Here is a 25,480-nt window from a genome sequence, read left to right as displayed (position 1 = left end):
TCAGCCATGATCATATTGAATGGCAGTGCTGGCTCGAAGGGCCGAATGGCCGACTCCTGCTCCTATTGTCTATTGTCTCATTGTTTTCACGTGGCCCACAGCTGCCAACGGCCTGTTTCCGTTATCATCGTTTCTTTTTTACAAATCTTTCATTCATTTGTTCTATATATCTCTATGTCCATATCTCGTTTCCCTTTCCCCTGACTCTCAATCGGAAGAAGAGTCTCGACCTGAAACGTCACATATTCCTTTTCTCCAGAGATGCTGCCTGTCCCGCTGAGTTACTCCAGCTTTTTGTGTCTATCTGTAGTCTGTTGTCACGTGCAGTGAAAAGCTTGTGTAGGAAGGAGCTGCCAGACCTGCTGAGTTACTCCAGCACTCGGTGGTCTTTAACACGAGGAGGGTAATTGATTGATTGAAAGATACAACATTGAAACAGGCTCTTCAGCCCACCGAGTTCACCCCAACCACCAATCACCAGTTCACACTCATTCTATGTTATCCCACACTCTCATCACTCCCGACACACTAGGGGCAATTTACAGAGGCTAATTAACCTACAAACCCGCACGCCTTTGGGATGTGGGAGAAAATATCAAGAGACAGAAATGTCACATCTTTTGATTCCTGGGCATTCAATGACGATAGGAGACAACAAAATCAAGGCCCATATTCCCTTCAGGATGTCGGATCTGTGACATTTCGACAAACAGACAGCACCCGAGGGCAGGATCGAACCAGGGCTTCTGGCACTGTGGGGTAGCAGCTCTACACTGTGCCACCATGCCGCCTGCACCACTGTGCCATCCACATGCTGCCAGCTCACATTTTACAAGGATACGAAACAGAAATGATGATAAAAGGCAGAAGCAACCAAAGCCGATTTCAAACGATGCATCAAATGGTTGGAATTCTAAAGTCACATGCACTACTTGAAGTCTCATCCTTCGGGGCTTCCAAAATGGCGTCCAACCCAGGTGACTATTTGCGTGCTATCCACAGAAGCAGATCCACAAACTCATATTACAATCGCTCCACACTCTTAAATCTCTATTGCCCTCACACTATCCTTGATCGGACTTTGCTGGCTTTACCTTGCACTAAAAGGTTATTCCCTTATCATGTATCTAAACACTGTAAATGGATCGATTGTAATCATGTATTGTCTTTCTGCTGACTGGATAGCACGAAACAAAAGCTTTTCACACGCGATAACAAACTAAACTGAAGTACTGAACAGAACTGAAGTAGCAAATCTTCCTCTTTGAATTGTGTTCTCGTACAATCCAAATATTTATCAGCCAGCGTTCCCACTTGAGGAATATGCAATCTGTCAGTTTATGACCCTGTCCCACTTAGGCGATTTTTTGGGCGACTGCCGCAAAATTTTCAACACGTTGAAAAATCTTTGACGACAGTGGCGACAATATTTGCTGTCGTAGGTTGACGTAGATTGTCGCCAGGTGTCGTAGGTCAATTCCATTGAAACTAGAGTCACCTAAGTGGGACAGACCCATCATTATTGATCAAGCAACTTCACCTTTTTAGAAAATAGGACACAGAGTGCTGGAGTAACTCAGCGGGTCAGGCAGGTCTGGAGAAAAGGAAGAGGTGACATTTTGGGTTGGGACCCCTTTTGATTCCTCCAGCTGAACTTCCAACAGTCAGTTAAGTTTAGTTTAGGGGATACAATGTGGAAAAAGGCCCTTCAGCCCACCGACCAGTGATCACCCTGTACACAAGTTCTATCCTACACACTAGGGACAATTTGCAGAGGCCAATTAACCCACAATCCTGCATGCCTTTGGAATGTGGGAGGAAACCGGAGCAACCTGAGAAAACGCACGTGGCCACAGGGAGAACATGCAAACTCCATACAGACAGCACCGGTAGTCAGGATTGAACCTGGGTCCCTAGCACTGTAAGGCAGGAGCTCTCACTGTGCAACCCTGCTTGCTATCATGTATCTGTACACTGTGGATGGCTCGATTGTAATCATGTATTGTCTTTCTGCTGACTGACACACAAAAGCTTTTCACTGTACCTCGGTACACGTGACATTAAATTAAACTGAATGGAGAGTATACAGTACTCCAGCTGTGGCCTTACCAACACCTGGAACAGCTGTAACATACTGTTTCCGACTACAGCACTCAATACACACTGACTGATGAAGGCAAACATGCCAAATGTCTGCTTCATCACTCTGTCTAACTGTGTCGGCAGGTTTGTGGATTTAGCAGATCATATAAATTTGATGGTGATCATCTGGGGGAATAATTACTGCAGAAATGTGCTAGAAACATTAACTATGTAACCTGTTCTGGTGTGGGATTCTCTGAAGGATTGTGCTATTGGAATGGATTATGTTTCAGAGTTTATTTAAACTGGTATGATGAGTGCATCTGACTTTGATATGCCCTCAGCAACAATTACTGTGTATGCAAGGCTTGTTTTGCTACTTAAGATTTGGAATTAGTAGAAAACCGACCCTGATTTCAAATAGACTTTACTTTAGACTTTAGAGATACAGTGCGGGAACAGGCCCTTCTGCCCACCAAGTCCGTGCCGACCAGCGATTACTCTGTACACTGGCACTATCCTACACACTAGGGACAATTCTACAATGTTACCAAAGCCAATTAACGTACAAACCTGCATGTCTTTGGAATGTGGGAGGAAACCGGAGCACCCAGGGAAAACCCACATGGTCACAGGGAGAATGTGCAAACGCCGTACAGAAAGCACCCGTCATCAGGATCGAACCAGGGCCTCTGGCACCATGAAGCAGCAAATCTACCGTTGCGCCATCGTGCCGCCCTATAAAATAGGAAACGTTTCTTATCAGGTCAGACAGCATCACTGGAGAAGCTGCCTGACCAGTTGAGTTGAGTTACTCCAGCACTTTGTGTCTTTTTGCGCATTAACCAGCACCTGCAATTCCTTCTTTCAACGCTTCTTACCAGATTCTCCTGGTTCCTGGCAGCTACTTTTTGGTCATCTTCATGACCTGCGTTGCGTTTCTCAGACCAGTCGGCCTCGTCCCGGCTAACGTTCTTCATGTACTTCACCTCCTCAACCGTTCGAATCCTGAACTCCTCTGCAAGAAATTACAGAAAAGTTAGTCAGAGAAAAATATATCAATCAATGAACGGGTTCAATCAAAACCAAGCCAGGACTGGGCCCGGATACGGGCAAAATAATGTGTTTTAATCAAAATAACGGGATTTATCTTCCTGAATGACATTGCACTCAATGATACAAACATTGACAAACTGCCTTTAGTCAATTTGGCTCAACAGTCAAAATAACGGTGTGTGCAGCTCAATTAAAGGCACGCTATTGATCGCTATGTTCCAGCATTTCAATACCAACACATCTGACCTTGATGTTATTTCTTACCAATGTTGTAAATGAGTGAGAGACACAGGTCTGACCCCACTTACACGGCACGACAGTCACAGAGTGTTACAGTGCGGAAACAGGCCCTTCCGCCCAACTTGCCCACACCGACCAACAAGCCCAATCTTCACTAGTCCCCCCTCTGCCCATATCCCTCTAACCCTGCCCTATCAATGTACCTGTTTAAATGCTACTTAAACTTTGCGATAGTCCCAGCCTCAACTACCTCCTCTGGCATCTTGTTCCATACACCCACCACCTTTTGTGTGAAAAAGTGACCCCTCAGATTCCCACTAAATCCTTCCCCCCCCCCCCCCCCCCACCTTAAAAACTGGATTAATATTCGCATGGTTGACTAGAGTTTGTGAGGTCGGTGTGTGGCTCTGAGGAGCAAGGTCAAGACATAAGGTTATGCAGATGCTTCAATTCTGAGGCAAACACAAAATGCTGGAGTAACTCAGCAGTTCAGGCAGCAAATGTGGAGGGAATGCTCATAAGCATGTTTTAGCAGAATTCGACTACAGGTGCACAACCTTTTATCCGAAATTCCAAATAACGAAAAGCTCCGAATAGCGGACATTTTTTCGGTCCTTGAAGAAAGGTCCTTGAAGACGTTCACCGAGGGCGGCCCGCAGAGGTGACAGCGGAACCTCCGGTAGGTCCTCGAAGAAAGGGGAACTAAATCCCCATTCATAAAAGAGAAGATGAGGGTATATTGCGCGGGAGGGTTAATAATTGACAATATGCTGCTGCCTGCCCGCTGAGTTAAAAAGTTCCCACGGTAGACTCACGATACACAGTGTATCATGAGTCTTGCGTGGGAACTTTTTAACTCAGCGGGCAGGCAGCAGCAGATTGTCGCTCCCTTCAGTTTCACCCCACCTACACCCCTCTGCTTCCCGGCCATGTGTGTGACCCCTTCCCTCCCCTCTCCAGCTCCCCGCCCAATGCACCGGCACGGAGGCTTTGCACTGTCTTCACGTCGGCGATGCCAGCAGGTCAGTGCCAGTCACCGGAGACGTCAGGACCAACGGGACACCGACCCCCAGGCCCACTGCAAGCACGGAGATCCCAGAGACTCACAGCCAGCAGCAACTCTAGCCCAGCCCCGCTCCAACTCCAGAGGAACCTGGGTTGCGGATGAGGGAGCGCAGCTCGGGCTGTGGGCGAACTGCCACTTGTCGCTGTAGCGGCCCATCGGGGAGCGGGTTCCTGTTGGTCTTGACGTCTCCGGCCCACACAGTCAGTACACAGTCAGTACACCTCTCCTACACTTGTCTCCCGCACTAAGATCATCTCGCAGAGAATGATCCCAGCCTAACCCTCCCTATTCTCTCCTATTCTACAAGAAAAAACTACATTGAAGACTCAAACTCGCGATCGAGCAACTGCCGGGATCGAGGCGCAAACTCGCGACCTTGTGGATATGAGCCGAGCACTCTGCCACTGAGCCAGCCGTTAAAATCTACGCTAAAAATCTTCCATTCCGAAAGCCGAAAAATTCCGAATTACGAAAAGTGTCTGGTCCCAAGGCTTTCGGATAAAAGGTTGTGCACCTGTATTGGCGGCACGATGGCGCGGTGGTAGAACTGCTGTCTAGTGGCAGAGACCCGGGTTCAATCCTGACTACAGGTGCTGTCTGTGCTGAGTTGTACGTTCTCCCCGTGACCACGTGGGTTTTCTCTGGGTGCTCAGGTTTCCTCCCACATTCCAGAGAGCTGCAGGATTGTAGGTTAATTGACTTCTGTAATTGGCTATTGTGGGTATGATGCAAAATTGGGATAGCATAGAACCAGTGTGGGGCTGTGGTTGGTGGGCATTGACTCGGTGGGCCAAAGGGCCTGTTTCCATGCTGTTTCTCTAAACTAAATTAAACATCCAGTAAAGTATTAAACTACTCGATGTTATTTTCCTTCAGAATAAATGCTGGACACAAACAACTAATGGATGAAGTGTCATTTATTGGTTCAGCTACAGCACAGAACTAGGCCCTTCGGCCCACTGAGTCCGCACCGACCAGCGATCCCCACACACGAACACTACCCTACACACACTAGGGACAATTTACATTTATACCAAGTCAATTAACCTACAAACCTGCACGTCTTTGGAGTGTGGGAGGAAACCGAAGATCTCGGAGAAAACCTACGCAGGTCACGGGGAGAAGGTACAAGCTCCGTACAGACAACACCCATTGACGGGATTGAACCTGGGTCTCTGGCGCTGTGAGGCAGCAACTCTACCGCTGCGCCACCATGCCGCTCAAATATCTGTTCACAGAATCAGAAAGACCTTGGATTTGTGATGGTGAATGAAACTAAAGCTGTCACTGCTCAACATTACAAACGAGCAGACCAGACCATTAATGAAGTAGCCTCATGTACAATGAAACACAGGAGGTGATGCCCGGTCACATATATTACCCGCAACTCGACACAACACATTATTGCAGCCTTGCCCGTTAACACACAAGTGATCCAATGACAACTATAGATAGACATTTGTGAACTATCCCAGCTACCACCCAAATCTTGAACATACTCTATTTTGTTGCTTGAGATTTTATTTGAATATGTGGTGGGAGATGTTCGTTTTTCACCCTTTTTTTATTTTTAGTTTGTTAACAAGTTTTGTTCTGGAGGTCTTTTAGTCTTTTTATGTGGGGGGCGAATCCGTTTTTTTCACAGTCGCTACCTGGGCGAGGATGCGTCTTTCCTCCGAGCCGCATCTTCGCCCCCTGCCATTCGGATTGGCGCGGGCATTCCTGCCGGGACCGGCCAGAGCTTCGAGCTGCAGCTTCAGCACTGAGATACCATCACGGAGCAAGCGATGCCTTACTAGAGTCGCCGTGTTGGAAGATCCAGAGTGCGGGTGGCGCTGACTTTAAACACCGCGGAACCTGGGATCTTTCGTCGCGATCGCCAGCGTTGTAGCTCCGCCCAGCGCGGCCTGTGGACTTCTGGAGCCGTGGTCTCCGGTAGGAAGTGGTCGTTTCGGAACTCCAAGCCACTGAGAGCGTTCTTCCGACGCCGGAGTTCCATCATCCGGCGAGAGGGCCTTAAACATCGGGCTGCTGTAGCGGCGACTGCCAAGGCCTCAATAGGCCCCGACCACGGGTGAACATGGAGGAAGTGATCTGAACTTTGGTGCCTTCCCTCACAGTGGGAAACGTTGATCCCACTGAAACGTTGTGGGGGGCATGTTTTTTATGTTTAATGTTAAATTCTATAATGTGTGTTTATTTTATTTGTAGGCTGCGATGGCAACCCAAATTTCACTGCACCAATTGGTGTATGTGACAATAAATGTACTTTCTTCTTTGGGCAGAGAAATGGCAGATGGAGTTTAATCCAGACAAGTGTGAGGCTTAGCACCTAGAGAGGTTAAATGAAATAATATGGAACAGTACAGCACAAGAGCGGGACCTTTAGCCCACAATGTCTGTGCCTAACATGATGCCAAGACCATCTCTGATCTACCCGAGCATTATCCACATCCCTTCTTTCCCTGCATATCAATGTGCCTATCCAAGAGGCTCTTAAATACCACTATCACATCTGCGTAGCTCAGTAGGTTACATAATAACTCCACTGTTACTGGCACGGTGGCGCAGCGGTAGCGTTGCTGCCTCACAGCGCCAGAGACCCGGGTTCGATCCTGACTACGGGTGCTGTCTGTATGGAGTTTGTACGTTCTCCCCGTGACCAGGTGGGTTTTCTCCGGGTGCTCAGGTTTCTTCCCACACCCCAAAGACGTACAGGTTTGTAGGTTGATTGGCTATGGTAAAGATTGTAAATTGTCCTCAGTGCTAGTGTACGGGGCGATCGCTGGTCGGGGTGGACTTGGTGGGCCACAGAGCTTGTTTTCACACTGTATCTCTAAACTAAACTAACCTGGTGTACACATATTAAGATATTTTAAATTTATCCACTCAAATGACTGTTTTCTATTCTCTGGGTGGTGCAAGGTACAACGTGGGGTTTGCTTTGCTTTTAGCATGCTTTTAGTGGCTTGGCGTGCTTTCATGAGGAGTGGCATGGTGGTGCAGCTGCTTCATCGCAGTGCCAGGGACCCGGGTTTGATTCTGACAATGGGTGCTGCCTGTGTGGAGTTTGCACGTTCTCCCTGTGACCGCGTGGGTTTTCTCCGGGTGCTCCAGTTTTCCTCCCACATCACAAAGACGTGCGGGTTTGTAAGTTAATTGGCCCTCGATAAAGTTGCTCCTTGTGTGCGGGTGATGGGATGTGAAAGTGGGATAACCTAGAGCTAGTGTGAAGTGGCGATTGATGGTCAGCATGGCCTCGATGGGCTGAAGGGCCTGTTTCCATGTTACATCATTCAATCAAATAAAATAATTAATGTTGCCAGCTTTTGGAATGTTTCACGCTTCACTAAAGCTCACCAGTGACTACTGGAGACACAGTTGATGGCACGGAAAGATGGCACCCAGGACAGGCTGGGTTAGCATCCCAGTCTGTGTCTTACATGAGAAAGATACCCAACAAAGCTACGGAAAGGCCTAATGAACCACCGTGGCCTAAACATCCATCAGGCGAGAATGAAATTAAGGAGAAAGAGGTGCAGTGCACGCACAGGACTTGAACCTGGTGAGACGCAGCAGGAGCCCGGCCAGGACTCACCCCACAGAGCCCAGTCCCTCCACGCACTAGAGTCTCCCAACCCCTGCAGAGTGGTTACTAAGATGGCTGATCCATGGGCGGTTGCTGCAGGGACGCAAGTCGGGGCCTGATCAACCCCGGCTGGGTCGCCTGGGCGAGGGTGTCTGATGTTGTGAGACGCAAAACACACGATGACCCCAGGTCACATCACTGAGGATGCATCCCAGTGCATTGAGAAGATGTTTATTTTTCACCAATTGCCACACTTTTAGAAAAGAATAAAGGAGGATGTAGACAGGTACAAGGATAGGGTGGGTGGACAGGTTTAGATGGATGTGGGCCTAACGCATGTTGGTCAGCGTGGGCATGTTGGGCTGAAGGACCTGTTTCCGTGTTGTATGACTCTTTGAGAAACTAAAAGAAAAACATTTTATTAAATTGGCATCCTTATCCTGGCCATGCGCCATTTACTTCAGCAGGGAGATAAATACACAAACAAAAACCACAATGAATCACAAAATGGAGAGCATAATCTCCAATGATAATCCAGTGGGCCCCAACATTTCAAAGAAATGCAAATGCTGGTTCACACCAAGATAGACAGAAGAAGGGTCCTAACCCAAAACGTCACCTATCCTTTTTCTCCAGAGATGTAGCCCGACCCGCTAAGAACTTTATTTATCCCAGGAGGGAAATTGGTCTGTCAACAGTCTTCAGAATTAAGGGACAGAAGTTTAGGGGTAACATGAGGGGGAACTTCTTTACTCAGAGAGTGGTAGCTGTGTGGAATGAGCTTCCAGTGGAAGTGGTGGAGGCAGGTTCGATTTTATAATTTAAAAATAAATTGGATAGTTATATGGACGGGAAAGGAATGGAGGGTTATGGTCTGAGTGCAGGTATATGGGATTAGGGGAGAATACGTGTTCAGCACAGACTAGAAGGGCCGAGATGGCCTGTTTCCGTGCTGTAATTGTTATATGGTTATATGGTGATGAGGAGGAATTTCTTCAGTCAGACTGGTGAATCTGGAATTCATTGCTTCAGATGGCTGCAAGACATTTGGGTATTTTTAAAGCAGAGATTTATAGGTTCTTGATAAGTAAGGGTGTTAAAGGTTATGGGGAGATGGCAGAAGAATGGGGTTGAGAGGGAAAATTAGATCAGCCATGATTGAATGGCAAGTAGACTCGATGGTCTAAATGGACTAATTTTGCTCCCATGTCTTGTGGTCTTTGTATGATCTTTGAAATAAAGATGTGACTAAGGGAAAAAAGTTGTTCGGCACGGACTTGTAGGGCCGAGATGGCCTGTTTCCGTGCTGTAATTGTTATATGGTTATATGGTTATATGGTTAACAGTCATAAAACACAACAAGATACATTTTAATTTAATTTTACTGTTTGTACACCTCGTTGTCACCTTCCCCTCATCCAACCATTCTATATTTTGTTGATCATCATCTGCTTTGATCTGTTCTCTTCACCTCTGTGTATCCTTTCATACCTCTATTTTCCCTCTGTACTGACAAACCTGCACATCCTTGGAGTGTGGAAGGAAACCGGAGCACCCGGTGAAAACCCACGCGGTCACAGGGAGAACGTACAAACTCCGTACAGACAGCACCCGTAGTCAGGATCGAACCCGGATCACTGGCGCTGTAAGGCAGCAGCTCTACCGCTGCGCCACCATGACTTACATATTTACTGAAACCCAAATTGCTATTTCCCGTGTATACTAATTGCAACAGCCGGCAACAGGAGACAGTACTTTACTCGAGAGGGCTTATAATTACCCATGTCTAAGTACAGGGTTGAAACCTCTAATTTTACTCTTCTAGGGTGTGTTTACATGTAACTTTAGAGTCGTTTCAGAAAGATTTTAGTTGTGCATCAATTTTGGGTTTGTTCACTCAATTTTCAGCACCAGTCCAGCAAATGTCCGTAACTGAACTGTGCAGAGGTCATTTGAACCGCGCTTTCCATTGGTGGGGCGGTCGCGGTGGCGCAGCGGTAGAGTTGCAGCCTTACAGCGCTTGCAGCACCGGAGACCCGGGTTCAATCCCGACTACGGGTGCTGTCTGTACGGAGTTTGTACGTTCTTCCCGTGACCTGTGAGGGTTTCCCCCGAGATCTTTGGTTTCCTCCCACACGCCAAAGACGTACAGGTGTGTAGGTTAATTGGCTTGGTGTATGTGTAAAATGGTCCCCAGTGTGGAGTTAATTTGTGAGATCGCTGGTCGGTGCGGACTCGATGGGCCTGTGTCCATGCTGTATCCCTGAATTAAACAATCGACTTCACCAGTGATTCATCACGCTCAATCACAGCAAGGCTTTGAAGGAAGGTTGGTGATAATGATACAACAATGACATACGACAGACACCCAGCTCACTCTCACTCTCCTTCTCATGGTCCCAGCACTCAGAGAGATCACATTCCCACTAGATAGAGGGAATGGGTGACGTTTCATGTCGAGACCCCTTCTTCAAACTGAGAGTCAGCGGAGAGGGAGATACAGTGAGAAGGAAGGTGTCAACAGTAAATACAATACAAATGTATTCGTCACATGCACCAACTAAGGTCCAGTGAAATAAATTTGCCAAGCAGCGATACAATTGAAAAAAGAACACACGATCAAGAAGAGAGCTAGATAGGGCTCTTAATGATAGCAGAGTCGGTAAATATGGGGAGAAGGCAGGAACGGGGTACTGATTGTGGATGATCAGCCATGATCACATTGAATGGTGGTGCTGGCTCGAAGGGCCGAATGGCCTACTCGTGCACCTATTGTCTATGGTCTAATACACAATAGAATTTAACATAAACATCCACCACGGCATTCTTCACTGTGGTGGAAGGCAACATCCTCCTCCTTTGTTCACCCATGGTCAGGGCCTTGAACCCTACGTATGGCCGGATGTACAGGCCCTCTCGTCGGGATGATTGAAAACCCGACGTCGCGACGGTCGAACACACCTTGGAGTGCACAAATCGGCCGCTTTCTTACTGGAGACCGCGGCTTCAGGATGCAATAGGCCACAGGCTGGCGGTCGGAGGTCGAAAGGGTAACAGGACTTGTACATGGGTGGGATTGAGATGCGTTTGTTGATCTGTGTCTGTCGGAGGTGCATCATTTAGAATTGTTATAAAACCATTTGGAAGAAGGAAAATACCTTAAGTTCCTGCTACAGTAAACCACACATCAAAAAGAAAATTATAGATATGAGCAGATGATAAGGGCGGCATTGGGGCACAGCGGTAGAGTTGCTGCCTTAGTGTCAGCAGACTCATAGAGTGATACAGTGTGGAAACAGGCCCCTCGGCCCAACTTGCCCACACCTGCCAACATGTCCCAGGAACACTAGTCCCACCTGCCTGTGTTTGGTCCATATCCCTCCAAACCTGTCCTATCCATGTAAAGCCTGGTTCAATCCTGACTACAGGTGCTGTCTGTACGGAGTTTGCACGTTCTCCGTGTGGCCACATGGGTTTTCTCCAAGATCTTTGGTTTCCTCCCACATTCCAAAGACGTACAGGTGTGTAGATTAATTGGCTTGTTTGTTGTGTAAATTGTCCCTACTGGGTGTAGGATAGTGTTGATGTGCGGGTGAGTGTGGACTCGGTGGGCAAAAGGGCTTGTTTTCGCGCTGTATCTCTAAACTAAACTAAAATTAATCTTGTGAAGTGTGAAGAAGGGTTTCGGCCCGAAACGTCGCCTATTTCCTTCGCTCCATAGATGCTGCTGCACCCGCTGAGTTTCCCCAGCAATTTTGTGTACCTTTAAAATTAATCTTTGTTCGTTGAGCAATCTCCTAGATTGCTCCCAGTGTTCATTGTGTTTGACGCTCTTAAATAAAGGTCTCGATTGCCTTCCCCGATCTTTGTGGTGTTTAGTTTAGTTTAGTTTAGAGATACAGTGTGGTAACAAGCCCTTTGGCCCACCGGGTCCGTGCTGACCAGCGATCCCCGCACATTAACACTATCCCACACACACTAGGGACAATGTTTACATTTACCAAGCCAATTAACCTACGAACTTGTACGTCTTTGGAGTGTGGGAGGAAAACGAAGATCTCGGTGAAAACCCACGCAGGTCACCGGGAGAATGTACAAACTCTGGACAGACAGCACCCGTAGTCGGGATTGAACCTGGGTCTCCGGCGCTGCAAGTGCTGTAAGGCAGCGACTCTACCGCTGCGCCACTGTGACCGCCCTTAAAGTTTTGTCTAACAGGATACAATAGGGAGCATATTGATTGGTTACATCACAGGCTGGTTCGGCAACTCGAACGCCCGTGAATGAAGATAATAAAACGTGGTGAACACTGCCCGGTCCATCATGGGTTATGACCTCCCCACCATCGAAGGGATTTACAGGAGTCACTGTCTCAAAAAGGCATCCAGCATCATCAGAGACCCACACCACCCTGGCCACGCTGACATTTCACTCCTGCCATCGGGAAGAAGGTACAGGAATCTGAAAGCTGTAACATCCAGGTACAGGAACAGCTTCAGCTTCTTCCCAACAGCCACCTGACTATTGAACACTATGATCTCCAACAATTCCCTTCACCACCCCACCTCATCCTTCTAAACTCCAGCGAGTACAGGCCCAGAGCCCCCAAACGCTCCTCTTACATCAACCCAATCATCCCCGGGACCATTCTCGTAAACCTCCTCTAGACCCTCTCCAATGCCAGCACATCCTTCTTCAGATATGGGCTCAAAACTGCTGGCAGGAATAAAATAATATTTTTAGTTTAGATTAGAGATACAGAATGGAAACAGGCCCTTCATCCCACCGAGTCCGCATCGACCAGTGATCCCCATACACTAGCACTATCCCAAACACTAGGGACAATTTACAAATTTTACCAAAGCCAATTAACCTACAACCCTGCACGTCTTTGGAGTATGGGAGGAAAAATCCCACCTGGGAAAAATCCACGCAGTCACAGGGAGAACGTACAAACTCCGTACAGACAGCATCCATCGTCAGGATCGAACCCGGGTCTCTGGCTACACTAGTCCCACCTACCTGCACTTGGCCCATATTCCTCCATTCCTGTCCTCGCCATGTACCAGTCATGGAGCACAGAAACAGGCCCGTTGGCCGAACTCATCCATGCCGATCTAGATGTCCCTTCTAAGCCAGTCCCACCTGCCCGCATTTGGTCCATATCCCTCTAAACCATTCCTACCCATGTACTTGTCCAATTGTTGTTTTATTTGGTCCATTTAGTATACTTCAGTTTAGAGATACAGCGTGGAGACCGGCACTTCGGCCCACCGAGTCCGCACCTACCACCATTACACTAGTTCCATCTTACACACCAGGGGCGATTTAGAGAGGTCTATTAACCTGCAAACCTTCACGTCTTTGGAATGTGGGAGGAAACCGGAACTCCCGGAGAAACCCGGAACTCCAGGAGAAAACCCGGGGAAAATGTACAAACTCCGCATAGCCAGCACCTGTGGCCAGGATAGAACCCAGATCTCTGTCGCAGCGAGGCAGCAACTCTACCGCTGCACCACTGTGTTACAGAAATAAACCCTTTGGCCCAACTCATCCATGCTGACCTTCTAATCCCTCGAAACCTTTCCTACCCATGTGCCTATCTTAGAGTTGTTTCAAATGCTATTATAGTACTTCCATTCTACTGCCGCACAGCGCCGGAGACCCGGGTTCGATCCTGACTACGGGTGCTATCTGTATGGAGTTTGTACGTTCTCCCCGTGACCTGCGTGGGTTTTCTCCGAAATCTTCGGTTTCCTCCCACACTCCAAAGAGGTACAGGTTTATAGGTTAATTAGTTTAGTATAAGTATAAAATTGTCCCCAGTGTGTGTAGGATGGGGTTAATGTGCGGGGATCGCTGGTCGGCGCGGAAGGGCCTGTTTCCGCGCTATATCTCCACACTAAACCAAAACAAAATTGGTGATTTTCAGACAAATGCCACCACATTTTATCCAAGAATGAACTGCAGATGCTGGAACATCGAAGGTAGACAAAAATACTGGAGAAACTCAGCGGGTGCGGCAGCATCTATGGAGCGAAGGAAATAGGCAACGTTTCGGGCCGAGACCCTTCTTCAGACCCACATTTAATCCATCCAATTCTCCATGTTTTCTTTTTAAAAGAGCAAAGTGAAAGACTCATTTTATAATAAAGCGGTCAGTCTGTGATATAAAGGCAGTCAGTTTGGGTTTATTTTGGATACGACTTTGCTATTTCTCAGCTCAGTTTACCCTTGTGACTCATTTATATCAAAATACTGTTAATTTAGTTGCTAATAGTGTCAAGCAGGAAAATACTGCGTGCATCATTATTAGATAACAGATTAAACACTTACTCATTATAAAGGTGAGAATTTTACACATTAGACTGTTGCGCATTTATTTATCCGTAGATTCAGTTAAATTATGGAGTCGCTGAAAGACACAGCAAGGAAACAGGCCCTTCGGCCCATCGAGTCGACACCGACCAGCGATCTCCACGTCACCCCAATTCTATGAGGGACATAGTGTGGGGGTGGACCTTGAGAAGAAAGAGGGACCATTGGGCTACATTGAACACTTGTGACATTGTAAGCGCCCCATATACTTGTTGCGTACTTTGTGTATGGTACGCAAAACATAGAATATCGCTGTGACATGCCACAATTATTCATTTATTCATTGATTCACCCACATATTGGGGGCAATTTACAGATGCTGATCAATACATACAACCCTGCAAGTCTTCATTAGTAAGGGTGCCGAGGGGGAGAAGGCAGGAGAATGGGGCTGAGTGGGAAAGGTTGGTCAGCCACGATTGAATTGCGGAGTAGACGATGGGCCGATTCTGTAATTCTGCCCCTGCGACTTATGAAGTCTTCACACTTCCACAGGAGCCAATTAACCAACAAACCCGCACGGCTTTGGAGTGTGGGAGGAGACCGGAGCACCCGAAGGAAACCCACGTGGTCGCGGGAGGAACGTACCGACTCCACACAGACGGCACTTGTAGTCAGGATGGAACCTGGGTCTGTGGCACCGTGAGGCAGCAACTCCACCAGCTGCACCACCCTTTTATTATCACGAGTTTCCTAATCTAATTACAGAAAGGCCACTTATAACACAGTGGCGTTCACGTCTGGTACTGAATTCGCTGAAGAAGGATTGAAAGGCTCATATTGACAAACTGTGCCACAAACAGATGGCATCATGATTCGTCACGTTATTAAAAATAAACAGGCCTGTCTCCTCAGGACTGAACTCACCAGATGGCATCACACCAGGGTACAGAGGCACAGCGCTAGAGTTGCTGCCTCACAGCCCCACAGACCCGGGTTCCATCCTGACTACAGGCGCTGTCTGTACAAAGTTTGCACGTTTCCACGTGGGTTTTCACCGGGTGCTCCGGTTTCCTCCCACACTCCAAAGACGTGCAGGTCTGTAGGTTAATTGGCTTGTGTAAATTGTCAGTTGTAGGAGTGTGTGTAGGATAGTGCTAGTGTAGGAGTGATCGCTGGCCGGCGTGGACTCGGTGGGTCGAAGAGCCTATTTCCGCGCTGAATCTCCAAAGCCCATAGATTTAACATCCAAGTGTATCTCTAGAAGGCTCCTTAGCCAGCCAAGCAGAGCTGGATAAAGGCCATCCACTGGTATCTAGGTACAAAATCCTACAGATAAGAAGCAGATACAATGTAACTGCACCAATGGATATAACTGGGTTTGATCCAATCACCATTCTGTACCTGCAACTGAAGTTGGGGAAAAAATGCTGACATTTATCGAGATAAAGTAGAAAAGATGGTGATCTGGGATTTAATGTTTACGGAGACAGTAAGCTTCATTTGGGCTGGGAAAATCAAATGTTTTTGTCTTTAGACTTTACTTTAGAAATGCCCAATGACTTGGCCTCCACAGCCGTCTGTGGCAATGAATTCCACTGAGTCACCTTCCTCTGACTGAAGAAATTCCTCCTCATCTCCATTCTAAACGTACAACATTTTATTCTGAGGCTGTGTCCTCCGGTCCTAGACTCTCCCATTACTGAAAACATCCCCTCCACATTCACTCTATCTAGGCCGAAGATAGACACAAAACGCTGGAGTAACTCAGCGGGACAGGCAGCATCTCTGGAGAGAAGGAGTGGGTGACATTTTGGGTCGAGACCCTTCTTCAGACTGGAGAAGGATCTCAACCTGAAATGTCATCCATTCCTTTTCTCCAGAGATGCTGTCTGCCCCGTTGAGTTACCCCAAGCATTTTGTGTCTATCTTCGGTTTAAACCAGCATCTGCAGTTCCTTCCTGCACACTCTATCGAGGCCTTTCATTATGTGGTAGGTTTCAATGAGATTCGCCCCTGATCCTTCTAAACTCCCGAGTACAGGCTACGTGTGGATTTATATTATTGTGCACCAGTCCCAGTGGACAGGAGGATGACAGCTACAATAGTATTTAGGAGACGACAGAAGGCAGGGAACCAGAGGGTGGCACAGTGTCTCAGCCGGTAGAGCTGCCAACTCACAGTGACATGGACCTGGGTTTAATTTCCATGCGTTCCATCAATCAATATTTCAACTACTGCAATCCTATCTACATTTTTATTTTGCAATACCTTGATATCGGCACTATTACTGGGCACATGAAAATCCCTGGAGCTGATTTAGACTTTAGAGATACAGTGCGTAAATAGATGCTTCGGCCCACCAAGTCCTCGCCGACCAGCGACCACCCACCCGTACAAACACACCAACGTTACCCAACACACCGGGGCTAATTTGGAGAAACCAACTAGCTCTACAAACCTGCACGTCTTCGGAGTGTGGGTGGAAACCGGAGCACCCAGGGAAGTCTCAGGGAGAACGTACAAACTCTGTACAGACAACGTTCGTGGTCAGGATGGAAGCTGGGTCTCTGGTGCTACCAGACAGCAACTCTACCGCTGCGCCAGCGTGCCGCCCTGTAGAATTACCGCTGCGCCACCGTGCCGCCCTGTAGAATGATACCAGCAACAACAGATAGGCATCAGAAATGGGGGAAGCTCTGACGATCTCTAGATGTTTAAAATTGGCTGGTCGCTCTGTGCAAAATCAACTCTAACACATTCAACTAATGGGCTGCACTGTGGTAAGTGGATTTCCAGAATGTAGAAACAAGGAACTGCAGATGCCTTTAGGGGTAACATGAGGGGGAACTTCTTTACTCAGAGAGTGGTAGCGGTGTGGAATGAGCTTCCAGTGGAAGTGGTGGAGGCAGGTTCGTTGGTATCATTTAAAAATAAATTGGATAGGCATATGGATGAGAAGGGAATGGAGGGTTATGGTATGAGTGCAGGCAGGTGGGACTAAGGGAAAAAAAGTTGTTCGGCACGGACTAGTAGGGCCGAGATGGCCTGTTTCCGTGCTGTAATTGTTATATGGTTATATGCCGATCAATATACAACATGACTAAAAGTGCTGGAGTAACTCAGTAGGTCAGGCAGCAACAATGGAGAACATGGATAGGTTAATTATCCATGTCCTCCAGAGATGCTGCCGGACTTGCTGAGTTACTTTCTGTTCTCAATTGGATTCCATATAGACAAACAAGTTTTAATTTTAGAGATACAATGCAGAAACAAGCCCTTTGGCCCACTGAGTCTTCACCGACCAGTGACCCCCATACACTCACACTATTCTACACACTAGGGACAATTTACAATTATACCAAGCCAATTAACCTGCAAACCTGCACGTTTTTGGAGCATTGGAGGAAACCGGAGCACCCGGAGAAATCCCATGCAGTCACGGGGAGAAGGTACAAACTCCATACAGACAGCACCCGTAGTCAGGATCGAACCCGGGTCTCCAGTGCTGCAAGGCTGCAACTCTACCGTGCGGCCCTGGTCTTTCAAACAGTTTAGGTTTTGGGTTATTATTGTCACATGTACCGAGGTACAGTGAAAGGCTTAGTTTCGCATGCTGCACAAATAGATCAGATCAGATATAGCACACCATCGATGCAAGGAGTTCAAACTCAAGTAGAATGGATAGAGCTAAGGGGAAGAAGATACAGAGTGCAGAATGTAGTTTGACAAAGCAAAGTTTATCAACGGCATAAAGTTGGGAACTTTGGAAAGCCAGATGGATATATTTAATGCGTCATCTGCATACATCAAGGATATGGATATAATGTAATAAAATGTGAAGGACAATGATTAAAGGAGCATGCTGGGCAAGTATATGTTCATACACAGAGGATGGGGTGGTGCCTGGAACGCTCTGTCAGAAGGGGGGGCGCAGCGGTAGAGTTGCTGCCTCACAGCACCAGAGATCCGGCTTCACTGTCTGTGCAGAGTTTGTACGTTCTCCCTGTAACTGCGTGGGTTTTCTCCGGCTGCTCCAGCTGCTCCAGCTTCTTCCCACACTCCAAAGACGTGCAGGTTTGTAGTGAAGGTAGACAAAAGTGCTGGAGAAACTCAGCGGGTGCAGCAGCATCTATGGAGCGAAGGAAATAGGCAACGATTTGGGCCAAAACCCTTCTTCAGACCGAAACGTTGCCTGTTTCCTTTGCTCCATAGATGCTGCTGCACCCGCTGAGTTTCTCCAGCACTTTTGTCTACCTTCGATTTTCCAGCATCTGCAGTTCCCTCTTAAACAGGTTTGTAGTGAATTGGCTTCTGTAAAATCATAAATTGTAAACGAGAAAAAACTTTTTCACCCAGAGAGTTGTGAATTTGTGGAATTCCCTGCCATAGAGGGCAGTGGAGGCCAAGTCACTGGATGGATTTAAAAGAGAGTTAGATGGAGCTCTAGGGGCTAGCGGAATCAAGGGGTATGGGGAGAAGGCAGGCACGGATTATTGATTGTGGATGATCAGCCATGATCACAATGAATGGCGACGCAGGCTCGAAGGGCCAAATGGCCTCCTCCTGCAGGTACACAAAAATGCTGGAGAAACTCAGCGGGTGCAGCAGCATCTATGGAGCGAAGGAAATAGGCAAGAAAATAGCCTCCTCCTGCAGCTATTTTCTATGTTTCTATGTCCCTAGTGTGTGGGATAATATCAGTCTACGGGGTGATCGGTGGTCAGCGTGAACCCAGTGGGCTGAAGGGCCTGTTTCCGCGCCATATCTCTAAGGTCTAAGGTACAGGAAGGAGAGATTAGGTGAACTTGGCACCACGTTCTGCATTGGTCATTGGGGCTGAAGGGCCTGTCCCTGTGCTGCACTGTTCTATGTTCTAAAATGCAATCAAAAAGGCTGCACCTTCTACCTGAAGTATTGTGATCAAATGAGGTTAGAACTTTTGCTACAGATATACAAAGTCCTGCTTAAGAGCCTGTCCCACTTACGCAATTTTTTTTGGCGACTTGCCTGCACCCGTCACAGTCGCAGCAGGTCGCCGAAAATGTTCAATGTGTTGAAAATCCAGTGGAGACCAGAAAAAGGTACTCACGACTACTCAGGCGTTACCCTGTATGGTCGTGAGTAGTCGCCCAAAGAGTCGTAGCTTTTTTTGGTCGCTGCCCACTAGATTGCAGAACAGGTTTGAAGGACTATCGTTCTTCCAGTTCCTTTGTATCAATATTTAAAGATAACTTGTCTGTTAATATTATTTAAAAGCCTACAGTTTGCTTCTATTAAATACTTTTTGCACACAAGAAGCATAGTTTAAGACAGTGCAGATAAAATAGAGGCAATTTGGCATCAATAATATGGATTTTTTAAATTATATTAGATAAGTAATTTTAAAGAAAATTAATAATTGACAAGTTGCAGATCTGAGGAAATGACTGTGCTTTAGTACTAAAAGTGTTCCCCATCGTACAAAGCAGCTGTCATTCCAGATTGTAGTGGAGCCTCCTGACTCATCTGTAATGCAGTCAGGAGGAAGACATTTGTTTGTGGATTCTGATCAAATTATGCGTCGGCTCATCATAAGATCATAAGTGATAGGAGCAGAATTAGGCCATTCAGCCCATCAAGTCTACTCCGCCATTCAATCATGGCTGATCTATCTCTCCCTCCTAACCCCATTCGCCTGCCTTCCCCCCCATAACTCTTGACACCCGTACTAATGAAGAATCCATCTCTGCCTTAAATATATCCTCTGACTTCGCCTCCGCAGGTTCACCACCCTCTGACTAAAGAGGGTTAATACATTTGGTTTGCTGGAAACTTTGTTGATGTTATTGTGACATTTGAAGGCACAAATATATGTGTCGGAAGGAACTGCAGATGCTGGTTTAAAATGAAGATAGACACTAAAAGCTGGAGTAATTGAGTGGGTCAGACAGCATCTCTGGGGAAAAGGAATAGACGACGTTTTGGGTCGAAACCCTTCTTCAGACCAAATAAGTGTATTGGATTTTAGATTTATTAGATTACAGGAGATAAATAAATGGTTGGTTTGATTTTTGGGGAGGGGCGAGGTAACAAAACAATGCAGAAAGGTCTGTGACATCTGAAAAGTTTGTTGGAATTCATGACATTTTAATCATATCTTCCCAATACCACACACAAACTGGAGGAACAGCACCTCACATTCCACCTGGGTAGCTTACAACCCAATGCTTGAATTCTCCAATTTTAGGTAACTAACGCACAAAGTCCCATAAGGTCATAAGGTCATAAGTGACAGGTGCAGAATTTGGTCATTTGGCCCATCAAGTCTACTCCACCATTCAATTATGGCTGATCTATCTCTCTCTCTCCTATCCCCATTCTCTTGCCATCTCCCCATAACCACAGACACCCGATTCACCACCCTCTGACTAAAGAAGTTCCTCCTCATCTCCTTCCTAATGGTACCTCCTTTAATTCTAAGGCTATGACCTCTAGTCCTAGACTCTCCCACTAGTGGAAACATCCTCCCCACATCCACTCTATCCAAGCCTTTCACTATTCGGTACGTTTCAATGAGGTCCCCCCTCATTCTTCTAAACTCCAACGAGTACAGGCCCAGTGCCGTCAAACGCTCATCGTATGTTAACCCAATCAGTCCTGGGATCATTCTCGTAAACCTCCTCTGGACCCTCTCCAGAGCCAGCACATCCTTCCTCAGATATAGTGCCCAAAATTGCTCACAATACTCCAAATGTGGCCTGACCAGCGCCTTACAGAACCTCAGCATTACATCCCTGTTTTTTTAGTCCAAGCCCTCTTGAAATAAATGCTAGCATTGAGTTTGCTTTCTTTACCACAGATTCGACTCCACACTTTGCTACACGATATTCCATCTGCCACTTCTCTGCCCACTCCACCAACCTGTCCAAGTCCTTCTGCAGAGACCCTGCTGTCTCTACACTACCTGACCCTCCACCTATTTTCGTATCATCCGCAAACTTGGCCACAAAGTCTTCAATCCCCTCGTCCAAATCATGAATATACGACGTGAAGAGTAGTGGCCCATTCTCCCTTCCCTTTCTCCCCCAAGATACCCCCACTTTTCTTACCTCTACCCCTATAACCATATAACCATATAACAATTACAGCACGGAAACAGGCCATCTCGACCCTTCTAGTCCGTGCCGAACACGTATTCTCCCCTAGTCCCATATACCCTCTCTCACACCCCTCAACCCTGGCCAACCTTCTCCCCTGCATCACTTCCAATGACGACAACGTTTTCTATCGGCAGCAATAGAGTTGCTGCCTTACAGCAACAGAGACCCGGGCTCAAACCCGAATGAGTGCGCTGGCTATACGGAGATTGCACATTCTCCCCATGACCTGCGTGGGTTTTCTCTGGGTGCTCCGGTTCCCTCCCAAACTCCAAAGATGTGCAGGTTTGCAGGTTACTTGGGTTCTGTACTATTGTAACTTGTCCCTATTGTGTAAGATAGTGCTAGTGTTCAGGGTGATCGCTGGTTGGTGTGGAATCAGTGGGTCAAAGGGCCTGTTTGAACTCTATATCTCTAAATAATACTTTAAGAGCTTTGCACTGTTTTTGTTTTTTTCTATTCTTCCATGGCAAATCAATTTATTTTTGAAATAGAAAAAAACCCCTGCCTCCACAGATATTCAGTCGCTCCAACAGTTATGGGCCTGTCCCACTTAGGCAATTTTTTCAGCGACTGTCATAGTCGTAGCAGGTCGTCGAAAAAACAGTGACTGGACCCCCCCCATGACAATGTTTACAACAATGTCTACAACAACCTAGTCGACGTCAAGCTACGGCAAGCTACCGACAACCGGCAACTATTAGGACGTCCACCTACGACCACACCTACGACAACCTACGTCCACCCACGACAAGCTACGACAACGTACGACAATTCAGTCGGCGGCACCTGTCGCTGGTTGACGTAGGTAGTCGCCAATGGAATTCACCGAAGTTAGCACCGGTGACAAACTCTGTCGTATGTAAGCGCCTAAAACATCACCCAAGTGGGACGGGCACAAGTTTCTTGCTCCAGATTCCAGCATCAGCAGTTCTCTTGTCTCTCCCGTCTCATCAGCATTTGATAAACACAAGGTGGCCTTTTGCATTGAAGATAGACACAACATGCTGGAGTAACTCAGCGGGACAGGCAGCATCTCTGGAGAGAAGGAATGGGTGACGTTTTGGGTCGAGACCCTTCTTCAGACAGAGAGTCAGGGGAGAGGGAAACGAGAGATATGAAAAGGTACAAAGTTGAAATGAAAAGTACAAAGCAGGGAAGACGTCACCCAGAATGGTTTGCATTGTTGATTTGTGACTCATCCTTTCTGCATCCGACTGCACCTTAGAGAAAATCAAGCAAACAGGAGGCTCAGACTTGTGGCATGGTGGTTGATCAGTGTACAACAGAGAAGAAGGTCGGTGAAGCTAGATGAATGATTATTTGTTATTATAGACGTCGGGATATCAAAGTAACCTTGTCTACCCAGGTGTAAATTTAGCATCCTAATCGCAACAAATCAGTTCAAAAGCATTTTCAGAATTGAATTGTCATTTTTGATTTTAATTAAACAAAAATCAGCCTGTCTCAACACAAGGGTTTTCACATCCCATACAGCTTACAGCCAGCGATCTGATCTCTCGTCAAGCAATCTGAAGCAACTTAAAGAGAGACACAAAAAGCTGGAGTAACTTCGCGGGTCAGGCAGCATCTCCGGAGAAAACGAGTAGGTGACGTTTTAGGTCTTAGTTTAGTTGAGGGAGTCAGCGCGGAAACAGGCCCTTCGGCCCACCAGGTCCGCACCGTCCAGCGATCCCCGCACATTAACACTATCCTACACACACTGGGGACAATTTTACATTTACACCAAGCCAATTAACATACAGACCTCTACGTCTTTGGGGTGTGGGAGGAAACCAGAGATGTTGCACAAAACCCACGCGGGTTGAGACCCTTCTTCAGACAGTGAGTAAGGGGAGAGGGGACTAGAGGAATGAAAAGGTACAGAGGACAAATGAATGAAAGAACGAATCAGTGCCGGCACCGATGTCCAAGGAAAGGTAGTGCCCACAAAGGTCCATTGTTGGCTGTGGACGAGGTGATAACATGGGGGCACGAACAGTGAACCTAGCAGGATGCATGGACAGCGATATGCCCAGGAGGTTTTGCCCAACTACCTTGGTGGTGCAGCGGTCGAGTTGTTGCCTTACAGTACAATCATTAATGTACTGGCCCCATAGCAGAAGCGTCCATGTCGTGGAGCTGGAAACTGGAAGTATCCTGAGCTAATTCTGCTACCACCATCATCTATTACGACAAGTGATGGCTCCCACTGATTGTCGCCGGAAGCTTGCGTCCTTTTCAGGACGGACGATGACAGCGATGTCAACATTAGAAACGTGGAAGATGGACACGAAAGAAGATTAATATACAACGTGAAGAGTATCAGACCGTTCTCCCTTCCCTTTCACCCCCAAGATCCCCCCCCCCCCACTTTTCTTACCCCCCACAATTTCCTACACTTAATTGGTATAAGTGTAGAATGTCGAGAGTGTGTGCAGGGTAGTGTTTGCGTGCGGGGATCGCTGGTCGGCGTGGACTCGGTGGGCCGAAGGGCCTGTTTCCGCGCTGCATCTTGAAACTAAACTAAACTTGGAAAGGCTGGAAAACCAAACCAGTTGACTGTAACAACATACCAGATGCTGAGGACAAGGTGTGTGTTAGGGGCCGGGCAAGGAGGGGTGGAGCGAGGAAAGAGTGAAGAACAAGATCAAACAAAACAAAAAACAGTCGGGCAGGTTGAGATCTGAAGTATTCCACTGCTACAAACTAATTTCCATGTAAGAAGTTGAGGGAGCTTCATTTGAACTGAAGGAGTTAAATCACTCATCGGCATATAACAACACCACACATTATTACCTAATTTTCTTTAAATAGACGAGCTCGGAAGGATGAGCAAACTGTCGATTCAATCTGTTCAAAAGGGAACTGCAGATGCTGGAATATCGAAGGTACACAAATTGCTGGGGAAACTCGGAAATTGGAGGAACAGCACCTCATATTCCGTCTGGGGTCCTTGCGTCCTTATGGCATCAACATTGAATTCCCCCAATTTGGCTAGCCTGTGCTGTCTCCTCCCCTTCCTTCACCCTCTAGCTGTCTCCTCCCACCCTCCCATCCGCCCGCCCTCGGGCTCCCCCTCCTCCTCCCTTTTCCTTCTTTCTTTCCCCACCCCCCATCAGTCTGAAGAAGGGTTTCGGCCCGAAACGTCGCCTATTTCCTTCGCTCCATAGATGCTGCTGCACCCGCTGAGTTTCCCCAGCAATTTTGTGTACCTGTCGATTCAATCTGCCTGGCCTCCCACTCTGGTACAACGCATGATAGAAGACACAAAATGCTGGAGTAACTCTGGCACGCAGCATCTCTGGAGAAAATGAAAGGGTGACGTTTCGGGTCGAGACCCTTCTTCAAACTGAGAGTCAGGGAAGAGGGAAACTATAGATGGTGATATAGAGTCTATATCTCGCTATAATGGAGCAACTGGGCTTGTATATTCTGGAGTTTAGAAGGATGAAAGGGTATGTTATTGAAACATATAAGATTATTAAGGGATTGGACACACTAGAGGCAGAAACACTTTCCTGATGTTGGGAGAGTCCAGAACCAGGGGTCACAGTTTAATAATAAGTGGTAGGCCATTTAAACTGGAAATTAGGAAACACTTTTGTGGATTGTGAATCTGTGGAATTCTCTCCCTCAGAAGGCAGTGGAGGCCAATTTCTCTGGATGCTTTCAAGAGAGAGTTAAATAGAGCTTTTGAAGATAGCGGAGTCAGGGGATATGGGGAGAAGGCAGGAACGGGGTACTGATTGGGGATGATCAGCCATGATCACAGGGAATGGCGGTGCTGGCTCGAAGGGACGATTGGCCTACTCCAGCACCTATTGTCTGTTGTTTCCCCTTTCCCGTGACTCTGCCTGAAGAAGGGTCTCAACCTGAAATGTCACCAATTCCTTCTCCCCAGAGATGCTGTCTGTCCCGCTGAGTTACTCCAGCATTTTATGTCTATCTTTGTTGTAAACCAGCATCTACAGTTCCTTCCTACACATC

General features: G+C 47.2%; 1 protein-coding gene across 1 annotated transcript in view; it reads right to left on the bottom strand.

Moving 5' to 3' along the window:
* The window catches only part of c10h1orf21 (chromosome 10 C1orf21 homolog), a 448,119-nt gene that overhangs the window by 304,344 nt on the left and 118,295 nt on the right, over positions 1–25,480 (bottom strand). The window contains exon 4 of the mRNA XM_033027870.1: positions 2,964–3,100. Within this exon, the coding sequence (XP_032883761.1) occupies positions 2,964–3,100 (137 nt within the window). The remainder of the gene's footprint in view (positions 1–2,963; positions 3,101–25,480) is intronic.

This window comes from Amblyraja radiata, chromosome 10 (genome assembly GCF_010909765.2).
Source record: "Amblyraja radiata isolate CabotCenter1 chromosome 10, sAmbRad1.1.pri, whole genome shotgun sequence".
Lineage (NCBI taxonomy): Eukaryota > Metazoa > Chordata > Chondrichthyes > Rajiformes > Rajidae > Amblyraja > Amblyraja radiata.
This window is presented reverse-complemented; position numbering and strand designations above follow the sequence as displayed.